The following is a 20,816-nucleotide window of genomic DNA, read 5'->3' as shown; positions in this document are numbered from 1 at the left end:
AAGTCAAAGGTAGACCCCTTTGGATACCAGATCCCGAAGCAAGGCGTAGCAACTAAATATCTAAGAATTCGCTTCACGGCCACTAAGTGACATTCTCTTGGATCTGATTGAAATCTAGCACACATGCATACGCTAAGCATAATATCCGGTCTACTAGCACATAAATAAAGTAAAGACCCTATCATAGACCGGTATGCCTTTTGATCAACGGACTTACCTCCTTTGTTGAGGTCGGTGTGTCTGTCGGTTCCCATTGGAGTCTTTGCGGGCTTGGCGTCCTTCATCCCAAACCTCTTGATCAAGTCTTGCGTGTACTTTGTTTGGGAGATGAAGGTCCCATCCTTGAGTTGCCTCACTTGGAATCCAAGAAAGTAGCTTAACTCGCCCATCATTGACATCTCAAACTTCTGAGTCATCACCCTGCTAAACTCTTCACAAGACTTTTGGTTAGTAGAACCAAATATTATGTCATCGACATAAATTTGGCACACAAAAAGATCACCATCACAAGTCTTAGTGAAAAGAGTTGGATCGGCTTTCCCAACCTTGAAAGCATTAGCAATTAAAAAGTCCCTAAGGCATTCATACCATGCTCTTGGGGCTTGCTTAAGTCCATAGAGCGCCTTAGAGAGCTTACACACGTGGTCGGGATACCGTTCATCCTCGAAGCCAGGGGGTTGCTCCACGTACACCTCCTCCTTGATTGGCCCGTTGAGGAAAGCGCTCTTTACATCCATTTGGAACAACCTGAAAGAATGGTGAGCGGCATATGCTAGCAAAATACGAATGGACTCTAGCCTAGCCACAGGAGCAAAAGTCTCCTCAAAGTCCAAACCTGCGACTTGGGCATAACCTTTTGCCACAAGTCTAGCCTTGTTCCTTGTCACCACCCCGTGCTCGTCTTGTTTGTTGCGGAACACCCACTTGGTTCCTACAACATTTAGCTTGGGATGAGGCACCAGTGTCCAAACTTCATTTCTCTTGAAGTTATTGAGCTCCTCTTGCATGGCCAACACCCAGTCCGGATCTAGCAAGGCCTCCTCTACCCTGAAAGGCTCAATAGAAGAGACGAAGGAGTAATGCTCACAAAAATTAACTAATCGAGATCGAGTAGTTACTCCCTTGCTAATATCACCCTAAATCTGGTCGACGGGATGATCCCTTTGAATCATCGCCTGGACTTGAGTTGAAGGTGCCGGTTGTGCTTCTTCCTCCATTACATGATCATCTTGTGCTCCCCCTTGATCATACGCCTCCTCTTGATGAACCTGTTCATCGTCTTGAGTTGGGGGATGCACCATTGTTGAGGAAGAAGGTTGATCTTGCTCATTTTGTTCCTGTGGCCTCACATCTCCAATTGCCATGGTGCGCATTGCGGCCGTTGGAACGTCTTCTTCGTCTACATCATCAAGATCAACAACTTGCTCTCTTGGAGAGCCATTAGTCTCATTAAATACAACGTCGCTAGAGACTTCAACCAAACCCGATGATTTGTTGAAGACCCTATACGCCTTTGTATTTGAGTCATAACCTAACAAAAACCCTTCTACGGCTTTGGGAGCAAATTTGGAACTCCTACCCTTCTTCACTAGAATGTAGCATTTACTCCCAAAGACTCGGAAATACGAAACATTGGGTTTGTTACCGGTTAGAAGCTCATACGAAGTCTTCTTGAGGAGGCAATGAAGGTAGACCCGGTTGATGGAGTGGCAAGCCGTGTTCACGGCTTCCGACCAAAAGCGCTCGGGGGTCTTGAACTCTCCAAGCATCGTCCTCGCCATGTCTATAAGCGTCCTGTTCTTCCTCTCTACCACACCATTTTGTTGTGGTGTGTAGGGAGCAGAGAACTCGTGCTTGATTCCTTCCTCCTCAAGATACTCCTCCACTTGAAGGTTCTTGAACTCGGACCCATTGTCGCTTCTTATCTTCTTCACCTTGAGCTCAAACTCGTTTTGAGCTCTCTTTAGGAAGCGCTTGAGGGTCCCTTGGGTTTCAAATTTATCCTGCAAAAAGAATACCCAAGTGAAGCGGGAAAAATCATCAACTATAACAAGACCATACTTACTTCCTCCTATGCTTAGATAGGCGATGGGTCCGAAGAGGTCCATATGAAGTAACTCCAGGGGTCTTGATGTTGTCATCACATTTTTGGCATGATGAGAGCTTCCCACCTGTTTCCCTGCTTGACAAGCTGCACAAGGTCTATCTTTTTCGAAAGTAACATTAGTTAGACCTATCACGTGTTCTCCCTTTAGAAGCTTGTGAAGGTTCTTCATCCCCACATGTGCTAAGCGGCGATGCCACAGCCAGCCCATGCTAGTCTTAGCAATTAAGCATGCATCTAGACCGGCCTCCTCTTTTGCAAAATGAACTAAATAGAGTTTGCCGTCTAATACACCCTTAAAAGCTAGTGAACCATCACTTCTCCTAAAGACAGACACATCTTCATTTGTGAATAGACAATTATATCCCATATTGCATAATTGACTAACAGATAACAAATTATATCCAAGCGACTCAACTAAAAACACATTAGAAATAGAGTGCTCGGATGAAATAGCAATTTTCCCTAACTCTTTCACCTTGCCTTGATTCCCATCACCGAATATTATTGAATCTTGGGAATCCTTGTTCTTGACGTAGGAGGTAAACATCTTCTTCTCCCCCGTCATGTGGTTTGTGCATCCGCTGTCGATAATCCAGCTTGATCCCCCGGATGCATAAACCTGCAAGGCAAATTTAGGCTTGGGTCTTAGGTACCCAACTCTTGTTGGGTCCTACAAGGTTAGTGACAATATCCTTAGGGACCCAAATGCAAGTTTTATCACCCTTGCATTTTGCCCCTAGTCTCCTAGCAATCACTTTTCTATCCTTTCTACAAATTGCAAATGAAGCATTGCAAGCATGATAAATTGTAGAAGGTTCACTATTTGTTTTCCTAGGCATATGAACAATATTTCTTCTAGACATGTGATTAATAGCATTTCTCCTAGCTAAATTTCTATCATGCATAATAGAAGAACTAGAAGCAACCATAGCATGAGAATCAAGAGCATCATAACTTCTATAATCATTTCTAGAATGTCTCCTATCATGATACATGAAGGCATGGTTTTTTTGAGCACTACTAGCCATAGGGGCCTTCCCTTTCTCCTTGGTGGAGATGGAAGCCTTATGGCTTGTTAAGTTCTTGACTTCCCTCTTGAAGCCAAGACCATCCTTAATTGAGGGATGTCTACCAATCGTGTAGGCATCCCTTGCAAATTTTAGCTTGTCAAATTCACTCTTGCTAGTCTTAAGTTGGGCATTAAGACTAGCCACTTCATCATTTAATTTAGAAATGCAAACTAGGTGTTCACTACAAGCATCAACATTAAAATCCTTGCACCTATTGCAAATCATAACATGTTCTACACAAGAGTTAGATTTATTTGCTACTTCTAGTTTAGCATTTAAATCATCATTAACACCTTTTAAAGTAGAAATGGTTTCATGACAAGTAGATAGTTCACAAGAAAGCATTTCATTCCTTTTAACTTCTAGAGCAAGAGAGTTTTGTGCACTAACAAATTTATCATGCTCTTCATATAAAAGGTCCTCTTGTTTTTCTAGTAATCTATTCTTATCATTCAAGGCATCAATCAATTCATTAATCTTGTCAATCTTAGTTCTATCTAATCCCTTGAATAAGCATGAATAGTCTATTTCATCATCATCACTAGACTCATCCTCACTTGAAGAAGCATAAGTACTGGTATTACGAGTGCTTACCTTCTTTTCCCTTGCCATGAGGCAAGTGTGATGCTCATTGGGGAGGAGGGATGACTTGTTGAAGGCGGTGGCGGCGAGCCCTTCATTGTCGGAGTCTGATGAGGAGCAATCCGAATCCCACTCCTTTCCAAGATGTGCCTCGCCCTTCGCCTTCTTGTAGTTCTTCTTCTTTTCCCACTTTCCATTCTTCTTTTCCTGGTCACTATCATTATCGGGACAGTTAGCGATAAAATGACCAATCTTACCACATTTGAAGCAGGAGCACTTCCCCTTCATCTTATTCTTGTTGGGGTGCTCCTTGCGACCCTTTAGCGCCGTCTTGAATCGCTTGATGATGAGGGCCATCTCTTCATCATTAAGCCCGGCCGCCTCAACTTGCGCCACCTTGCTAGGTAGCGCCTCCTTACTCCTTGTTGCCTTGAGAGCAATAGTTTGAGGCTCTTGGATTGGGCCATTTAATGCATCATCGACGTATCTAGCCTCCTTGATCATCATCCGCCCGCTTATGAACTTTCCAAGGATCTCCTCGGGCGTCATCTTCGTGTACCTAGGATTCTCACGAATGTTGTTCACAATATGTGGATCAAGGACAGTAAAGGACCTTAGCATTAGGCGGGCAACGTCGTGGTCCGTCCATCGCGTGCTTCCGTAGCTCCTTATCTTGTTGACGAGGGTCTTGAGCCTGTTGTACGTCTGTGTTGGCTCCTCCCCTCTAATCATCGCGAATCTCCCAAGTTTGCCTTCCACCAACTCCATTTTGGTGAGCATGGTGACGTCATTCCCCTCATGTGAGATCTTGAGGGTGTCCCAGATCTGCTTGGCATTGTCCAAGCCGCTCACCTTATGATACTCGTCCCTGCACAATGAGGCTAACAACACAGTAGTAGCTTGTGCATTTTTATGAATCTGTTCATTTATAAATAAAGGACTATCCGAGCTATCAAATTTCATTCCACTCTCTACTATCTCCCATATACTAGGATGGAGAGAGAACAGGTGACTACGCATTTTGTGACTCCAAAATCCGTAGTCCTCTCCATCAAAATGAGGAGGTTTGCCAAGAGGAATGGAAAGCAAATGTGCATTTGAGCTATGCGGAATACGAGAATAATCGAAAGAGAAGTTTGAGTTAACCGTCTTCTTTTTCTCGTAGTTGTTGTCGTCATCCTTTTGGGAAGAAGAGGACTCATCGCTGTCGTCGTAGTAGACGATCTCCTTGATGCGCCTTGTCTTCTTCTTCTTCCCATCTTTTCGTTTGTTGCCCGAGCCCGAGTCGGTAGGCTTGTCATCTTTAGGCTCGTTGACGAAGGACTCCTTCTCCTTATCATTGATCACAATCCCCTTGCCCCTAGGATCCATCTCTTCGGGCGATTAGTCCCTTTCTTGAAGAGAATGACTCTGATACCAATTGAGAGCACCTAGAGGGGGGTGAATAGGTGATCCTGTAAAACTTGAAACTTAATGCCACAAAACATGATTAGGAGTTAGCACAAGAATGCCAAGTGGCTAGAGAGGAGTCTTTGCAAGACACGATAACCACAAGAAGATCAATCACAGATAGACACAGTGGTTTATCCCGTGGTTCGGCCAAGTTCAACACTTGCCTAGTCCACGTTGTGGCGTCCCAACGGACGAGGGTTGCAATCAACCCCTCTCAAGCGGTCCAAAGACCCACTTGAATACCACGGTGTTTTGCTTTGCTTTACTATATCCCGTTTGCGAGGAATCTCCACAACTTGGAGCCTCTCGCCCTTACACTTTGATGTTCACAAAGAAGCACAGAGTAAGGGAGGGATAAGCAACATACATAAGACACAAAATCAAAGTACCAACACGCACACAAGTCACAACAAGAGCTCACAACACAACCCAACGAGTTCACAACTCAAATGGAGTTCTAGTTGCTAGAACAAGGAATCAAATGCGCGGAATCAAAGTCTTGGTGCTTAGGAATGCTTAGAGAATGCTTGGTATACTCCTCCATGCGCCTAGGGGTCCCTTTTATAGCCCCAAGGCAGCAAGGAGCCGTTGAGGCATTCTAGGAAGGCAATTCTTGCCTTCTGTCGCCTGGCGCACCGGACAGTCCGGTGCACCACCGGACACTGTCCGGTGCGGATTTCTTTCCTTCTTGGGCGAAGCCGACCGTTGGCGCTTTGGAGCCGTTGGCGCACCGGACACTGTCCGGTGCCCCCTTCTGACTGTTGGCTCGGCCACGTGTCTCGCGCGGATCGCGCGGCCGATCGTTGGCCCGGCCGACCATTGGCTCACCGGACAGTCCGGTGAACGTACGCCATTAATCACTTTCCGAGAGTAGCAAGTTCGCCTGAGTCAGCCTGGCGCACCGGACACAGTCCGATGCACCCAGACAGAGCTGACTTTGGCTGAACAAAGCCATCCTTAGTTTCAACTTGATTTTTTCCTGTTTCCAGCACTTAGACACAATACATTAGTCTCTAAAACAATGTACTAAGTCTGAGAAACATACATTTATACTTGATTTGTACTTTGTCCACCATTTAACACTTAGGCACTTGTGTTGGACACTAAATCACCAAAATACTTAGAAATGGCCTAAGGGCACATTTCCCTTTCAACAGTATGGTTTAAGAAGAGAATCTGCGTACCGGAAATCGAACACCTGTGCCAACTTATTTTGAGAGAAGCTCATGATTTAGCTTACTCTATTCACCCTGGTAGTACCAAGATGTACCAGGATCTTAAGGAAAAGTATTGGTGGTACGATTTGAAAAGAGATGTTGCTACACATGTTGCATTATGTGACGTGTGTCAGCGAGTTAAAGCCGAACACCAAAGACCAGCAGGATTACTACAACCTCTTAAGGTACCTGAATGGAAATGGGAAGAAATCAGTATGGATTTCATAGTTGGACTACCCCGTACTCGGGATGGCTATGATTCAATATGGGTCATAGTAGACAGGTTGACCAAAGTGGCACACTTTATACCTGTGAAGACAACTTACTCGGGAGCCCAATTAGCAGAGTTATATATGTCGAGGATTGTTTGTCTGCATGGAGTACCGAAGAAGATCGTATCAGATCGAGGAACCTAGTTTACCTCGCGCTTTTGGAAAAGACTACATGAGTCCATGGATACCAAGCTAAATTTTAGTTCAGCTTATCATCCGCAAACGGATGGGCAAACAGAAAGAACAAACCAAGTGTTGGAAGATATGCTAAGAGCTTGCGCTCTAAAGCATGGTAGAAGCTGGGATAAAAGTTTGCCTTATGCAGTATTCTCGTATAACAACAGTTATCAGGCAAGTCTAAAAATGGCACCCTTTGAAGCACTATATGGACGAAAATGTAGAACACCGCTTTATTGGAATCAGACCGGAGAAAGTCAAGTATTTGGTCCAGAAATTCTCCAAGAGGCGGAAAAGCAAGTGCAGATTATTAGAGAAAATTTGAAGACAGCACAGTCAAGACAGAAAAGCTATGCTGATAATAGAAGAAGAGAGTTGATGTTCGAAGTAGGAGATTTCGTGTACCTTAAGGTTTCACCGATGAGAGGAATGAAAAGGTTTAAAGTTAAAGGAAAATTATCTCCTCACTATATTGGCCCATTCAAGATTTTGGAAATAAAAGGTGAAGTAGCCTACCAGTTAGAACTACCCGATAGATTATCGGATGTGCATGACGTATTTCACGTATCACAACTTAAGAAGTGCTTAAGAGTAACAGAAGAACAGTTACCCATGGAAGAACTGAATGTCAATGAGGATTTGACTTATTCGGAATACCCAGTCAGAATTCTAGAAACATCTCGCAGAATTACACGGAGTAAAGTTATTAACATGTGCAAAGTTCAGTGGAGTCATCATTCGGAAGATGAGGCCACTTGGGGAAGAGAAGATGAACTCAGAGCAGAATTTCTCCAGTTATTCTCGGAAGTTTCTTAATCTCGAGGACGAGATTCTTTTTAAGAGGGGTAGGTTTGTAACACCACAAAAGCCATCAACTAAAAATAATAAATTTAGTAATTAGGGTAATAATTTTTTTAAGTGTTTAATTATTTATTTGCATTTTGAATCAATTTTCTTTGTATGCGCTTGATTGATTATCGGATGTTTTTTTATCAATTCTTTTTAAAGAAAACCTAGTAATTAATATAATAATTAAATAATATAATAGTTATTAGTCTAAAAACAAGTATTTTATTTATAAATAGTTTTGGTGAACTTTTAGGGAATTTTCGAGCTCTTTAAAAATTCATTTCGCAATTTAGAAAAAAAAAGAGAAAAAAAACCCTAATCTAACCGACCCACTATGGGCCCATCCCCAAACCCTAGCACCCGCGACGCGCGCGCGCCTGCTGGTTTTCCTAGCAGCAGCCGCCGCTCTCATCTCCCTCCTCTGTTCTCTCTCTCTCCTATCTCTCTCCCTGCCTCTCTGCCTCTCCACCCGCGTGCCTCTGTAACCGCGCCGCGCGCCCAGACGCAAGGCTGCAACACCGAGCGCGCCTAGCCGAGCGCGCTGAGGTCCGCGCGCCCTGCTGTCGCCGCGCGACCTCGGCTGGCGAGCCGCCCGAGCCCTGCACCGGCGCCCTGCGCAAGCCGGCCGAGCCGACCGAGGCCAGGCAGCCGCGCCGAGTTCCGCCCGCGCCCGAAGTCCAACCGACGCCCGCGCCGACAGTTCGCTTCGTCGTTAATGGAGCTTCAATGCCGACTGTTTCTTCTCCCATTACCTCCCTCTATTAGTGGAGAAACCGACGCCATTAAACAGCGTAATGGAGCCGCCGACCGCTCTCCTCTCCCCCACGGCGACTTCTCCTCTCCCCTCCCTCTCTCTATAAAAGGGACAGCAGAGCTCTCTCCCTTCTCCTTCCCACCCGAGCTTGCCTCTCTCTCTAGCTCTCCTCGCTCATCGCTAGTGCACTACTCATCGCCGGAGTTTGCCGTTCGGCACCGGAGTTCACCGGAGCCCGCAGTTCGTCGCTGGAGCCACGCACTCGCCATTCGCCGTCCGTAGTCGAGCCCTGCTCTTCTCCACCCGGCCGAACCCCCGTCGAACCCTCCCCGTCGCACGCGCGAACCCAAGGTTGATGACGACCCAAATTATTTTGTGTATTTTATAAAATACGTTTTGATTCGATTCATGAATTGCATATTTAGTTTGTTGTAATATGAACACGTGTGATCCATAATTTATGTGTATGTGCGTTATGGAATTTTTGGTAGAAATATGTGATCGTTAGTACACCGTGATGTTTTATGTTAATCGTGGTGTTGATTTTTGGATTAGAAAAATATGACGAGAATTTAATAGTCACACGTTGGTGATAAAAACAATATATATGAATTTTTGTAGTTAAATTTGGTCACAATAAACTTTAGAAACTAGTTGGAGAATTATAGTCATAGGTGCATTTTAATGGATTTAGAAAATGGTATAGAACTCATGTCATATGAATAATATAGGATTTTTAGATGATTTATCTAATTATTTTATTGACATTTTCTTTTTATAAAGAAAGGAAAAAAATATCAGTAGTAGGATGGAAAATAGATTTTTGCTAGTCAAATAATCATGTTTGCAAATTGAGCACTTAAATTTTTAGAGTAAGCAAAATAGTAGTTTATGTCAAAATACCCTCAATTGTGTTATAAAAAGTTCAATCAGTATTTATAGGGATTTTTAGAATGTTAAATTCATTTTTGCTATACTAAATAATTTGAGTTAGAAATAAAAAGGATAAAAGCTATTAATTTGTTTATTAGTATTAAAGACGATAATTATCATTTAATTTCATTGATGATGTTAAAATATATTAATACTAGTTAAAACTGTATTTATTACACCCACTCATAAATTCATCATTAGGACTCACAATAATAGCTATAATTGAATTAATAAGTATTTACGCGATTAGGACGTAATTAAGATGTGATTAGTACGATATATTAATGTGTACGTAATGGTGTATGTTTATGTAATGGTGCATGTTTATTTATTTGTGTATGTTTTATTTTTGTATGTGCGATATGCGACTCTATTAGAAGCCGACTATGTGGTAGAGGATTCGAATACGTTCGAAGACGAACAACATGACTCGCTTGAGCAAGGCAAGTGAATTCTCCCTCTGCATATTCTTTTTGCACTCAATCATTGCATTTAATAATGTTTACTTTTGATATACTGCATAATTTGATGGGTTTTTACCTAATTAAGGATTTCCTAGATTTACCACTGTATTCCTTGTTTACTCTGGAAATATTTAAGCTTTGCAAATTTGTGCTACCGCTTAACTTATTAATTCTGATGTCACTCATGAATTGGTATTAATGTTCCAAAACTTAATTGGCAATTATGACATTAATCCGATGGTTAACGCAACATTATTTCATATTAATTGCAACATGGAGTGACCCCCAGGATAACAGTGCAACCACGAGTGCTATCATGGCTCTGGCTTTGGTAATTAGCTTTATATGCTTAGTGCCTGGCAACCTTACCTGAAATATGGGCAAGAGGGGGAGCGGTAGGTGCTGGCAGCCCACGTTAACATAGGGACATATTCTTGTCTAAGGTACCTCACCCAGGGGGCCACCACCATCGTCTTTAGAAACCTTAGCGAGTTGTTTCGTATTAAGTGTATTTTGTGAAAGCCTCATAATGGATCCCTAGCCATTCACCTCGGCAGCGTTTAAGGGTCCGATCAACCCGGGCTAGATGGGATACATGGCTTGTGAGTAAAGTTGTACCACCTCTGCAGAGTGTAAAACTGATATATCAGCCATGCTCCCGGTTATGAGCGACCTGGACTCCTCACATGATAATTGAACTTGAAGATGGAATTAAATTGAGATCCGATGATCTGCCAATAATTTGCTTAAGTGGTTCCACTTAAGTGTTTTTGTTATATTCATATTCCTTTGTTTAATGGGATATTTGGGATTCACACTTATTAGTAAGACATGTGTTGTTAATAAAATGTTGACCAACTAAAATGCTTACTGCTCAACCTTAGCCTCACCTTGTTATACCTACATTAATTTTTCCCCCACTTGCTGAGCCCCGACCATAAGTGAGCTCACCCTTGCTAATATTTTGATCAGAGAGTGATGCTGGAGACTTTGATGGAGATTTTATCGACGACGATGAATTCTAAGTCTAACGATGCGCCGGTCATCTTCCTGTGGGAGATTGTCCCTGTTATTTATTTCCGCTTTAATTTGATGTGATACTTGTTCAAGATACAATGTTTCAGATGATGTAATAAAATATTATACTCTCTTTACGCCTTTATTGCATTGTCTTTTAATATATTACACTTGTGACGTCAACATATGTGTAGAAATAGATCCTAGCACACATATGATATGCGCTCGGTTCTACCCCTGGAACCGGGTGTGACAAACATTCAACAATGTTCCAGCCCAAACATGTCTCACGTCTCCAATTAGGACCTATTCGGTTCGAGGTGGATTGAAGGGAATTGCAGGGGATTAAATCTTTTTCTGATCAAAATTAAATAAAAAGAGATTTAATCCCTGTTAATCTCCTCCGATTATCTCCAGTAAATTCTATCGTGTTCCGTATTTCAAACTTTACTTTACAAACAGTATCAAACATACAATTTCTCGTTCACTGCTTTACACCACGCTCGAGACAGTCTAATCCACCAAATCACACATCCGAATGGATTGCATGGTGGTGGTGCCGGCTAGGGGTGGATAACGAGCCAGCTCGGCTCGGCTCGTCCGAGTTCGGCTGGCTCGTTAAGCTAACGAGCCAGCTCGGCTTGGCTCGTTAAGGTAACGAGCCACAGAGTCAGCTCGGCTTGGCTCGTTTACGAGCTCGAGCTGGCTCGTTTAGCTCGCGAGCCAGAGCAGAAAAAATAAAATGTACATAATAATTATTATTTAGTTAATTTCAAACTAATTTACCAATAAAAAATAGTAATTATACTTATAGTTTCACAAACCACATCAATATAACACCAAATTAGTATAATTCATCACTCATTAATTCACATACATGTTCATCAGTTTAACCCATAATTATATTTGCATACACCAAATTAACACATAGACATAGTTCATTAATCATTAGGTTAATTTATAGGCCATAGACACCTCACGTATATATAACATGTTCACCAATTATTCTGTAAATAATATGCATATAGTTTCGTTTTGCTGGAATATGGTAGCTCGTTTAGCTCGCGAGCTGGCTCGTTAACGAACCGAGTTAGGATGTCAGCTCAGCTCATGAAAAAAAAATTCAAACGAGCTGATCCAAGTCAAGTCGAGCTGACCATAAACCAAATGAGCTAGCGAACCCGAGCATTTCATCCAACCCTAGTGCCGGCCGCATAAAGAGAAGCCGTCTTTTGCGACAGCTTGAGGACCCGCACAGGCATCCCAAACGTTTCCACGTTCCCGGATCCATCCCCTACTTTATATAGCCTTCCAAAAACCCAAACCTCCGCGTCTCTCCCTCACGAAAACGAGAATGGAGTTTCTGTACCGCGCCGTCGACGAGCCTCGAAGCCGGTCCCCGCCACCGCCAGCGGCACCAGTTACTCCTGGTTCCGGATCGACTGGTGAGATCCCCTAGACTCCTATCCCTCCGATTCATTTCGATCAGTCTGCTTCACCTGTCTGCGTGCGATTCTACCAGACGGCCACGGAAGCGACGGTCCGGCGGAGTGCGTGGGTAATTCTGCCGTGACGCTATGGCAGTCCGATCTGCCCCCACCGGAGACGGCGGAAGCCGACGCCTACGAACTGCGGCGGCAAGCGGAGAAGGCGAGGATCAGGGAGCGGATCCTCAGGGAGGAAGCGGAGCAATTGGAGCTCGAGATGGTGGTGCGTAGCGAGTTAAGGGAGCAAATGCTGCAACTCTTGTGGCCTACGCTAGGGCGGCCGACGAGGGGATCAGAGACGAAGGTGGTGCTGTCACCGGGAACGATTACCGCCGCCAATTCGTCGCCGCCGATTCTCGCGCTTGAGGTTTGCTCTCTTTTGGGCTGATCATGCTTTTCGTTTGTCCCTAGCTCTCGCTTCCCGTTTTTCTACCAACGTAATGTACGTCAGAGGGAAAAATTTATCGGCGATGTGATATCCGAAAAACCTAATTTTCTTGTGAGCTCCGATATTTTTTCTTTATCAGCCGAAATTTTTAAATTTTTATGAATTGATACTATCAAATGTTCAAATTAGAAGTCACTTGGTCTATATGTCTTCTCAGTCTCTTCTAGGAGACTAGACACTAAAAACCCTAAATTTACTTGATTGGTTGGTCTGTGTTGTTTTTATTTGTTAAATGTCTAAATATAATCTACATGACATTTAAACAAATTGAGTCATTTTCTTTAAATTTGTACCGAAATTTTTTGCCTATAGCCGATAAAGTTCCGATAAATCCGATAATCCTGTTTATCGCCAACCTCTGATATTTTTTCCTTATCGATAAAATAAACCCAGCTAAATCTTGGCGGTAGTTACTGATTTTAAGACGAATCAATTATCCTGAGGACTGTCACAACTCGATACATCACTCAGCCTTTTGTTGATTAAAATTTTCTTTGTTTTAGTTTTAGGCCACCTACAATCCTACATATGCGAACCAAACAAGCATTGTAAAAAATAGATTTAGTAGTAAAAACATGTCAAACGGAAACAAATCAATATACACGTACATGTTATTACCACCATGTACATATAACATGTTGTCTATTGTTTTCCCTTTTTTATATTTTTGAGAAAAAAACATTATTTTGTTTGAACTTAAAACTTAGATTAATTCCCTTTTATTTTCGTGTGATCTTTTTCTAGTTTGAAAATCCAAACTAAATATACTTTAAAACTGCAAATTTGTCTTGATCTGAAATAGGAAACTTGATTGAGACACACACAAAACTTGATTGTTATGCTTGAAAATGCTAACTTAAACTTGCTTTCCAATTGAAACATAAATTTATTATGGTTGAAACATTGCAATTCACTTATACTATAAACCATTAGTGAAGCTTTCATTTTGAATGGTAAATTATTCCATAGATGTGTAAAAAATGTGTCTTCCTTGTTCAGTTTTCTAGAATTTGGTTTTCTTTCGTGTGGTTTTTGTTTAGAGACTCTTATAACCACTCGCAATAATTGTGATAAATTTTGTTTCTGTTTGCTAGAGTATGTCATGGAGCCATGGATAGAGAAGACCTAATTGGAAAATTTGTACTCTGTGAATTAAGTATGCATGCACTGTGGGCAGACTATATTAGCATAAATGTAAGAGAAGATACTAATAAATCATGTAATCTACATAAAAGAAAATCTAGGCAGATGAAATGATTAACTTCGAACAAGTAGATCAAAAACATTTTGATCATAAGCACAGTTTTGAGCATGGGGATATGTTGCTGAAGTATATTAGAATCAATTGTCACTGTTTTATTATATATATATATATATATATATATATATATATATATATATATATATATATATATATATATATATATATATATATATATATATATATATATATATATATATATGCAATGGTTAGAAACTGAAGATACTAGTGTGTATCTGAAGATACTAGCGTGTATCGTATATAAAGTTGGGCAAAGTACATTTTTAACCCTCAATATGCACGTGAGTTTGATTTTCATCGTTAAACTATAAAACCAACTACCTTAACCACCTTCAACTGTTGGGACCAATAAATTTGGTTTTTTAGCACGTTTCAAGTTGTTTTCACTTTTCTATTCAATAATGTAATATCTAAAAAGTTATATCTATTTTAAATAAAAATATAAAACTAGTACTATTTATTCTAAAAAATATCATCTAATTGTTTGGTGTTCTTTTTGTAGTTGTTTGGAACTTAATTATTTGCGTCCCTATTATTTTATTGCTTGTGGTCTAGTTTATTTAAAACATGAACAAATAAGATTCAGATAACTCCAAATAGAGCATCAAAGAATAGTTTTTTTAGAAAAAATGGTTTCAATTTCACTTTTTTATTTAAAATAAACGAGTTATGATTTTTTAGAGATTAAAACATGTTTTTACTATTTTAGAAAATATAAATTCACATTTTAATTAAATGATTTATTTAAAATTTATCTGACAGTTGGTGTCAAGTACCTGGTATTCTGATCGTTGCCCCCTTGTGCTGGGGTTGCAAGATTTTAAACATGGAAAAAAGAGATTTCATTTTGAAGCATTCTGGCCCAAGTTGGGTGGTTTTTAGGATGCAGTCGCTGCTGGGTGGTCCTCGGCCCTGGCAGGGTCCTATCCCTTGGTGACTTATCATTGAAGCTTAAGGCCACTACCAAAGGTCTTCAGAGTTGGAGTGACAAAAAGGTGGGGGCATGTTTACTATTTAGAGTCAGTGGTGGTTGGCAAAGGAGGTTCTTCATCAACTTGAAATAGCTCAGGATAGTAGAGCTCTTGCTGAAAAATGAAGACCGGCTCAAAAACACACTCAAGAAGCACTGTTTGGCCCTCTCCTTTCTTAGGCGAACTAATGCCAGATTGAGATCCCGAATTAGTTGGATCAAGGATGGAGATGCAAACACGTCCTTGTTTCATGCTCAGGCTAGGTTCCGTAAGGGTAACAATTTTAGTTCTAAGATCACTGATGATGATGGACGTACCCTCACATCACCTGATGCTAAGGCAGCCCAGTTCTTCTGTTTCTATAGTGGACTGCTTGGGTCTTGCGAGGTGCGTGATACTACTATTGATTTAGATGCTCTAGGCATGCCTTCCATTGACTTAGCTGCCTTGGACGCCTCCTTCTCCGAGGAAGAGGTTTGGGATACTATCAAGAGCTCCCTTTAGACAAGGCTCTAGGACCGGATGGGTTCACTGGACGCTTCTATAAGGCGTGCTGGTCGATCATCAAAGACGACATTATGGGCAGCCATATCTTGGGTGTGGGCTCGGAAATTCAGAAACATGGGTCTTAATGCTGTCTATATCATTCTTTTGCCCAAAAGGGAGGGAGCACAGAATGTGAAAGATTTCAGACCAATTAGTCTCGTCCACACTTTTGCTAAATTAGTCACAAAGCTTTTGGCTAATAGGCTAGCTGGAAAACTGTAGTAGATGGTTACCCCAACCCAATCTGCTTTCATCAAGAAACGGTTCATACAGGATAACTTCATGTTAGTGCAACAAAAGCCTGTTTTCTTCACCAAAAGAAGCAGCCCTGCGTTATTTTCAAATTAGATATTACAAACGCTTTCGACTCAGTGTCTTGGGATTTCTCGATTGAAGTCATGAAGAAGTTTGAATTTGGGCAGATTTGGTGTGATATTATGAGTGGGCTGTTGGCTACGTCTTCTACTCAGATTTTAGTCAATGGGATTCCGGGTGAGCGTATTCTGCACCAAGGGGGCTGAGGCAAGGCGTTTAGTAATGTATATTCTATCATGGCTGATTCAGCGGACGTCTGAGGAAGGTCTCTTGCAACCATTGTCCTCAAAACCATTGCAACACCGCATTTTTCTTTATGCGGATGATGTTGTGATTTCCCTGCGGCCGACCCTCCTGACATAAGTTTGGTGTTGAACATTCTTCAATTGTTTGGTACAGCTTCAGGCCTCAAGACTAATGTCTAGAAAAGTAATGTGCTTCCAATTCATTGCTTAAGTGATATGGTTGTTGTGGCTAAAAGGATGCTGCATTGTGAGTTTTCTGCTTTCCCTTGCATTTATGTGGGCCTCCCCTTAGCGTTATATAAGTTGTCTCGATCCCAGATCCGTATGCTGATCAATAAAGTGGCATCCATGCTCCTGATTTTGAAAGCTGAGATGATGAACCAGGCTGGCAGGGCAGTATACGTTCAGTTTGTTATGACTGCAAAGATAATCTATACTGCAATGGCTATTGACTTGCCTCACTGGGCCATCAAGGAAATTGATAAACTCTGAAAAGGCTTTTTGTGGAGGGGCAGAAAAGAGGCTAATGGAGGGCACTGTTTGCTGGCATGGCCTAAAGTTACTAGATCAAAGGAACTGGGTGGTCTAGGGCTGCATGATTTAAAATTTAAATTAGTTATGCTGGGCTCTTGGGGTTAGATGGTCTTGGTTTGCAAAAGACTGAGTCTAATAAACCTTGGACCATTTTTTTCTATTAATTCTAGTAAAGAGATTCAGAAGCTTTTTGAGGCGGCTGTGGTTACAGTAGTGGGGGATGGTACCAATATGCTCTTCTGGAAGGACAGATGGCTAATTGGCAATAGGAGTGAAAGTGAGATTGCCCCCTCTCTAGTTGCTATGGTCCCTAGAAGAAGGATCAACAAGAGGCTGGTCAGTGATGCTCTTCATTCTGATTGGATTAATGACTTCCAGGGAGCCCTAACTTTTAGAGTGTTGCTGGAATTTTTTGAGTTGTATCATGTTCTTCAGGATATTGTTCTGCAACCTGGAGTGCCTGATTCTCACTTGTCGAAGTTTTCTTCCTCTGGATCATACACCGTGAAGTCAGCTTATGAGACCTTATCGCAGGGGGCTATATATTTTGAGCCGGCTGATAGGATCCGGAAGAGTTGTGCTCCTAACAAATGCCATTTTTTCATTTGGTTGGTGGAGTATAATAGGTGTTGGACAACGGATAGGCTTGCTAGAAGGGGTTTGCAACATTCGGAGTGCTGCCCCCTATGTGACCAGCAGCAGGAAACTATCAATCACTTACTTGTCGCTTGTGTTTTTTCTAGACAAGTTTGGTTTGAGCTGCTGTGGTTAGCTAAGCTGCAATAGTTGATGCCACAGACCTTAAGGTGAAAGGTCAGACTAGGAGAGGTTTTAACTCCCTGGTTATTCTTGGGGCATGGATGATTTAGAAGCATAGAAACCAATCCGTCTTTCAAGGAAAAACTCGTAGTGTTGTTGCTGTTCTTGTAGCTGCTATGGATGAGGTCTTAGTGTGGTCTTCAGTCGCGGCTAAGGATTTATCCTTCCAAATTACTGCCCCCCCCCCGGCTGACTAGGGTGTGTGTGGTGTGGTGTTGTATTGGGGTTCCTTCCCTTATTATCTTCTTCTTAATATAATGATACACAACTCTCGTGCGTGTTCGAGAAAAAAACATAGTTTATGATTGAAATCAAACTCCTGTACAAATTGAAGATTGAAAATGTACTTTATCCTATGAAGTTTGTGCCCTAATTCTTTATACTTAAAAGAGTTTGTCTGATCAAACACCTTACAGCTTGAAGGAATTCTTTCTGACATTTAACTTGTGCTTTTATTCTTCCCTAAAATTTGCAATCTGCCATCATGGCTTAAACACAAAATTTGGATAACCAATTCAAAGTTTTGTTGTCAGATTGCGTGCTATGGAGTACATGCTGCAGGTTTTACAGTTTGGCCACTGATGGATATAAAACTTCAGAACCTTACAAACGTCTGCCAAAAAATGCCATCTCTAATATCAGAATTTAGTAAATAAACTACTCACTTATTTCCAAATTACAAAAAATGGTTTTTTACATATATTATTTTTAGTATATATCTATAAATATACTGTGTATAAAAGTGTATAGTAAAAACTATAAATCTAGAAAAGTCAAAACATCCTATAAATTAGAATAGAGGGAGTAAATAAGAATTGCAATGTTAAAGAATGCCTACGGCATGTAAACCTTTGTAGATGTTTAGAAGTACATAAAAACATGACCAGTTGGTCCCACAATATTCACGCAATTCTATCATTTTTTCCTGAAAAAGCAAATTTGTAGTTCCAAGAATTTAATGATGAACTGCTGTTTTGAACATTTCTAATTCAAAGAGTTTAGCTTTTATGTCTGTTCTTGAACATACAACCATATTGATGTTCCAGACAATATCTTGCCTTCATTATTGTGATTTGACATTGTGTTTACTTTTTTTTTTTCTGGTCATCTCAATGAAATTGATAATAGTAACCGGTGCTGGTTGTGCAGGCCCACCAAAAAGCAAACGCACTAGCAAATGCGCCGACCAAGCGGAAGAGCCCTGATCATGCAGCCGGAACATCCACACCATCTTTGGCGCCAAGCAGCAAGAAGCAGAAGAGCACCTTAACCTGCACGGTGTGTGGCATCACCGCAAACAGCGAGAAGGTCATGCAAGACCACCTCAATGGGAAGCCGCACAAGAGGAAGTTGGTAGCACTTCCGGAGCTGCCAAAGCCAGTGCCAGAGACAGAGCAGGAGAGGGGGCTCGAGACAGGGGAGGAAGAGGCAATGGCGATGGAGACATTGAGAGATTACAAACCCACCAAGTTCATGATGGCGACGACAGCAGGAGCGCTGAACGAAGTGATACAGATGGACGGTTACCTCCTCTGTGAGCTGTGCAATGTGCGGACGTCTGACCGTGTTACAATGATGTGCCACATACAAGGGAGCAAACACATCTCTAATGACCAGAAGAAGCATGAACTTTCCAGCAGGCCATCAGGAGTGGCTATTGCCAGTGCTGATCCTGATGTAAAGCTGGCTCTGGAGGATTACAGTGTGGAGCTGCCACCCACCGTGCGCCGCTTGGAAGGCTTTCTGCTCTGCGAGCTGTGTGACGTGAAGGCCCCATCGATGAATGGCATGCGTCAACACTTGTCAGGGAAGAAGCACGAGAAGAAGGCGAGTACCAGCTCATCTGATGCCTCCGTCAACGGCTCCATAGCCATAGGTGGAAAGGAAGAAGCCGAAGCACAGCCGATAGACACAAATCACACGGTTGTCATCTCTGACGACATGGCAGCAAAGGCGAAAGCGCTACTGGCGAATAAGTCGTTGCAACCAAAGCACGGTGATGACATTGGGCTGCAAGAAACGACTGTGGCAGCAGCAAAGGAACGCGTCGCCACTGGGGACGACAGTACTGCAACTCCTGGAACGGAAATGATGAAAGGCAGTGCAACTTCTGCTGGGGCTCAGGTCAACAATGTCTGTGATTCTGACTCACTGGCCATGGAAGTAGACGGTGTGTTGCACCCTCTGCGGCGGGTGGATGGCTTCCTCGTCTGCCTGAGCTGCAATGCAAAGGCACCATCTGAGATCGTCATGCGGTCTCACCTGTCTGGGAAGAAGCACAAGCGCAAGATCACACTCGCTGCTGCCGGAGGAAACAATGGCTTGTGTGTCCTTGCCACCGCCGGGGCTGATGGGGCCCAAGAAAACATCGGCTCAAAGCCTACCAAAGGCAACGTGGAGGCAGAATCGGCGGCGGCACAAGCAAAAACCGCTGCCAACGAAGAAGCAGAATCAGCCCCGTCGTTGGAAGTGTCACAAACGAAGAACACTGCATCCACGGCATGCATCATTGAGCCAGCTGAGGATGGCGAGATTGCTAAGGAAGCTGAAGAAGAGCAGGCAGCTGCAGGCACCAATGGTGGTGTGATCCAAGCCAAGGAAACCGTGAGAGCAGATGACGCCACTTCCCCTGTCAAGTCAATCAAGGCGTCCACCGTGATGCAGCAGGAGAATGGCAGGTCAGCATGATCCTGCATCTCTACACCAGTACGCACTGGGGCCTCGGACATGGCTGCAGTTGCAATGGTGGATAAGGATGTCTCAGGTGTGACAACGATGTCCGTGTGATAAAATCTAATGGTGAAGAACTTGAACGTAGCGTTGCATGAAAAACGATTGGTTCCGCCTCTGCCTATTTCTTGTGTGATGTGTAGGGCTACAATCTAGTCATGAATACTTGATGCTTTGAACGACAGTACCTTCTCGAAATCTTAACCTTTAATTTGGTCACTATTTTCTTGCAAAGTATATATGTGATTCGAATGGACATTGCTTTTTTTTTCATATCTACAAAATTACTTAAATGTTTCATCTGTTACCCCTGTTAGAGAACTGATTTCTAGATGCGGCGGCGGGGATACCCCTGTTAGGTAAATAATTAGCTAACAAAAATAAGCCAGAGTATGTTTAGAAACTTAGGCAATAGATGTCTTTTTTTTCTCTTTATATAATCTATTAGCAAAGTCAAATGTCTAACGGGCAGCCGGGCTAACAATTAGTCAATTTGTTTGCCGAATTTGTTAGCCGATCTGTTTGGAGGTTAATGTGCTAAAATT

The 20,816-nt window shown here is 42.3% G+C and overlaps 1 protein-coding gene across 1 annotated transcript; it reads left to right on the top strand.

The window, feature by feature from the left end:
* Positions 1–12,142: 12,142 nt before the first annotated feature.
* On the top strand, positions 12,143–20,538 carry LOC103653365 (uncharacterized). Its single transcript, XM_008680294.4, has 3 exons — positions 12,143–12,339; positions 12,417–12,748; positions 18,691–20,538. Exons 1-3 carry the CDS (start codon positions 12,249–12,251, stop codon positions 20,227–20,229), a joined length of 1,962 nt encoding a protein of 653 aa, XP_008678516.1. The 5' UTR covers positions 12,143–12,248; the 3' UTR covers positions 20,230–20,538.
* Positions 20,539–20,816: the final 278 nt, after the last annotated feature.

This window comes from Zea mays, chromosome 4 (assembly GCF_902167145.1).
Source record: "Zea mays cultivar B73 chromosome 4, Zm-B73-REFERENCE-NAM-5.0, whole genome shotgun sequence".
Taxonomy (NCBI): domain Eukaryota; kingdom Viridiplantae; phylum Streptophyta; class Magnoliopsida; order Poales; family Poaceae; genus Zea; species Zea mays.
The sequence above is the reverse complement of the archived record's forward strand: the minus strand, read 5'-3'. Positions and strand labels throughout refer to the sequence as shown.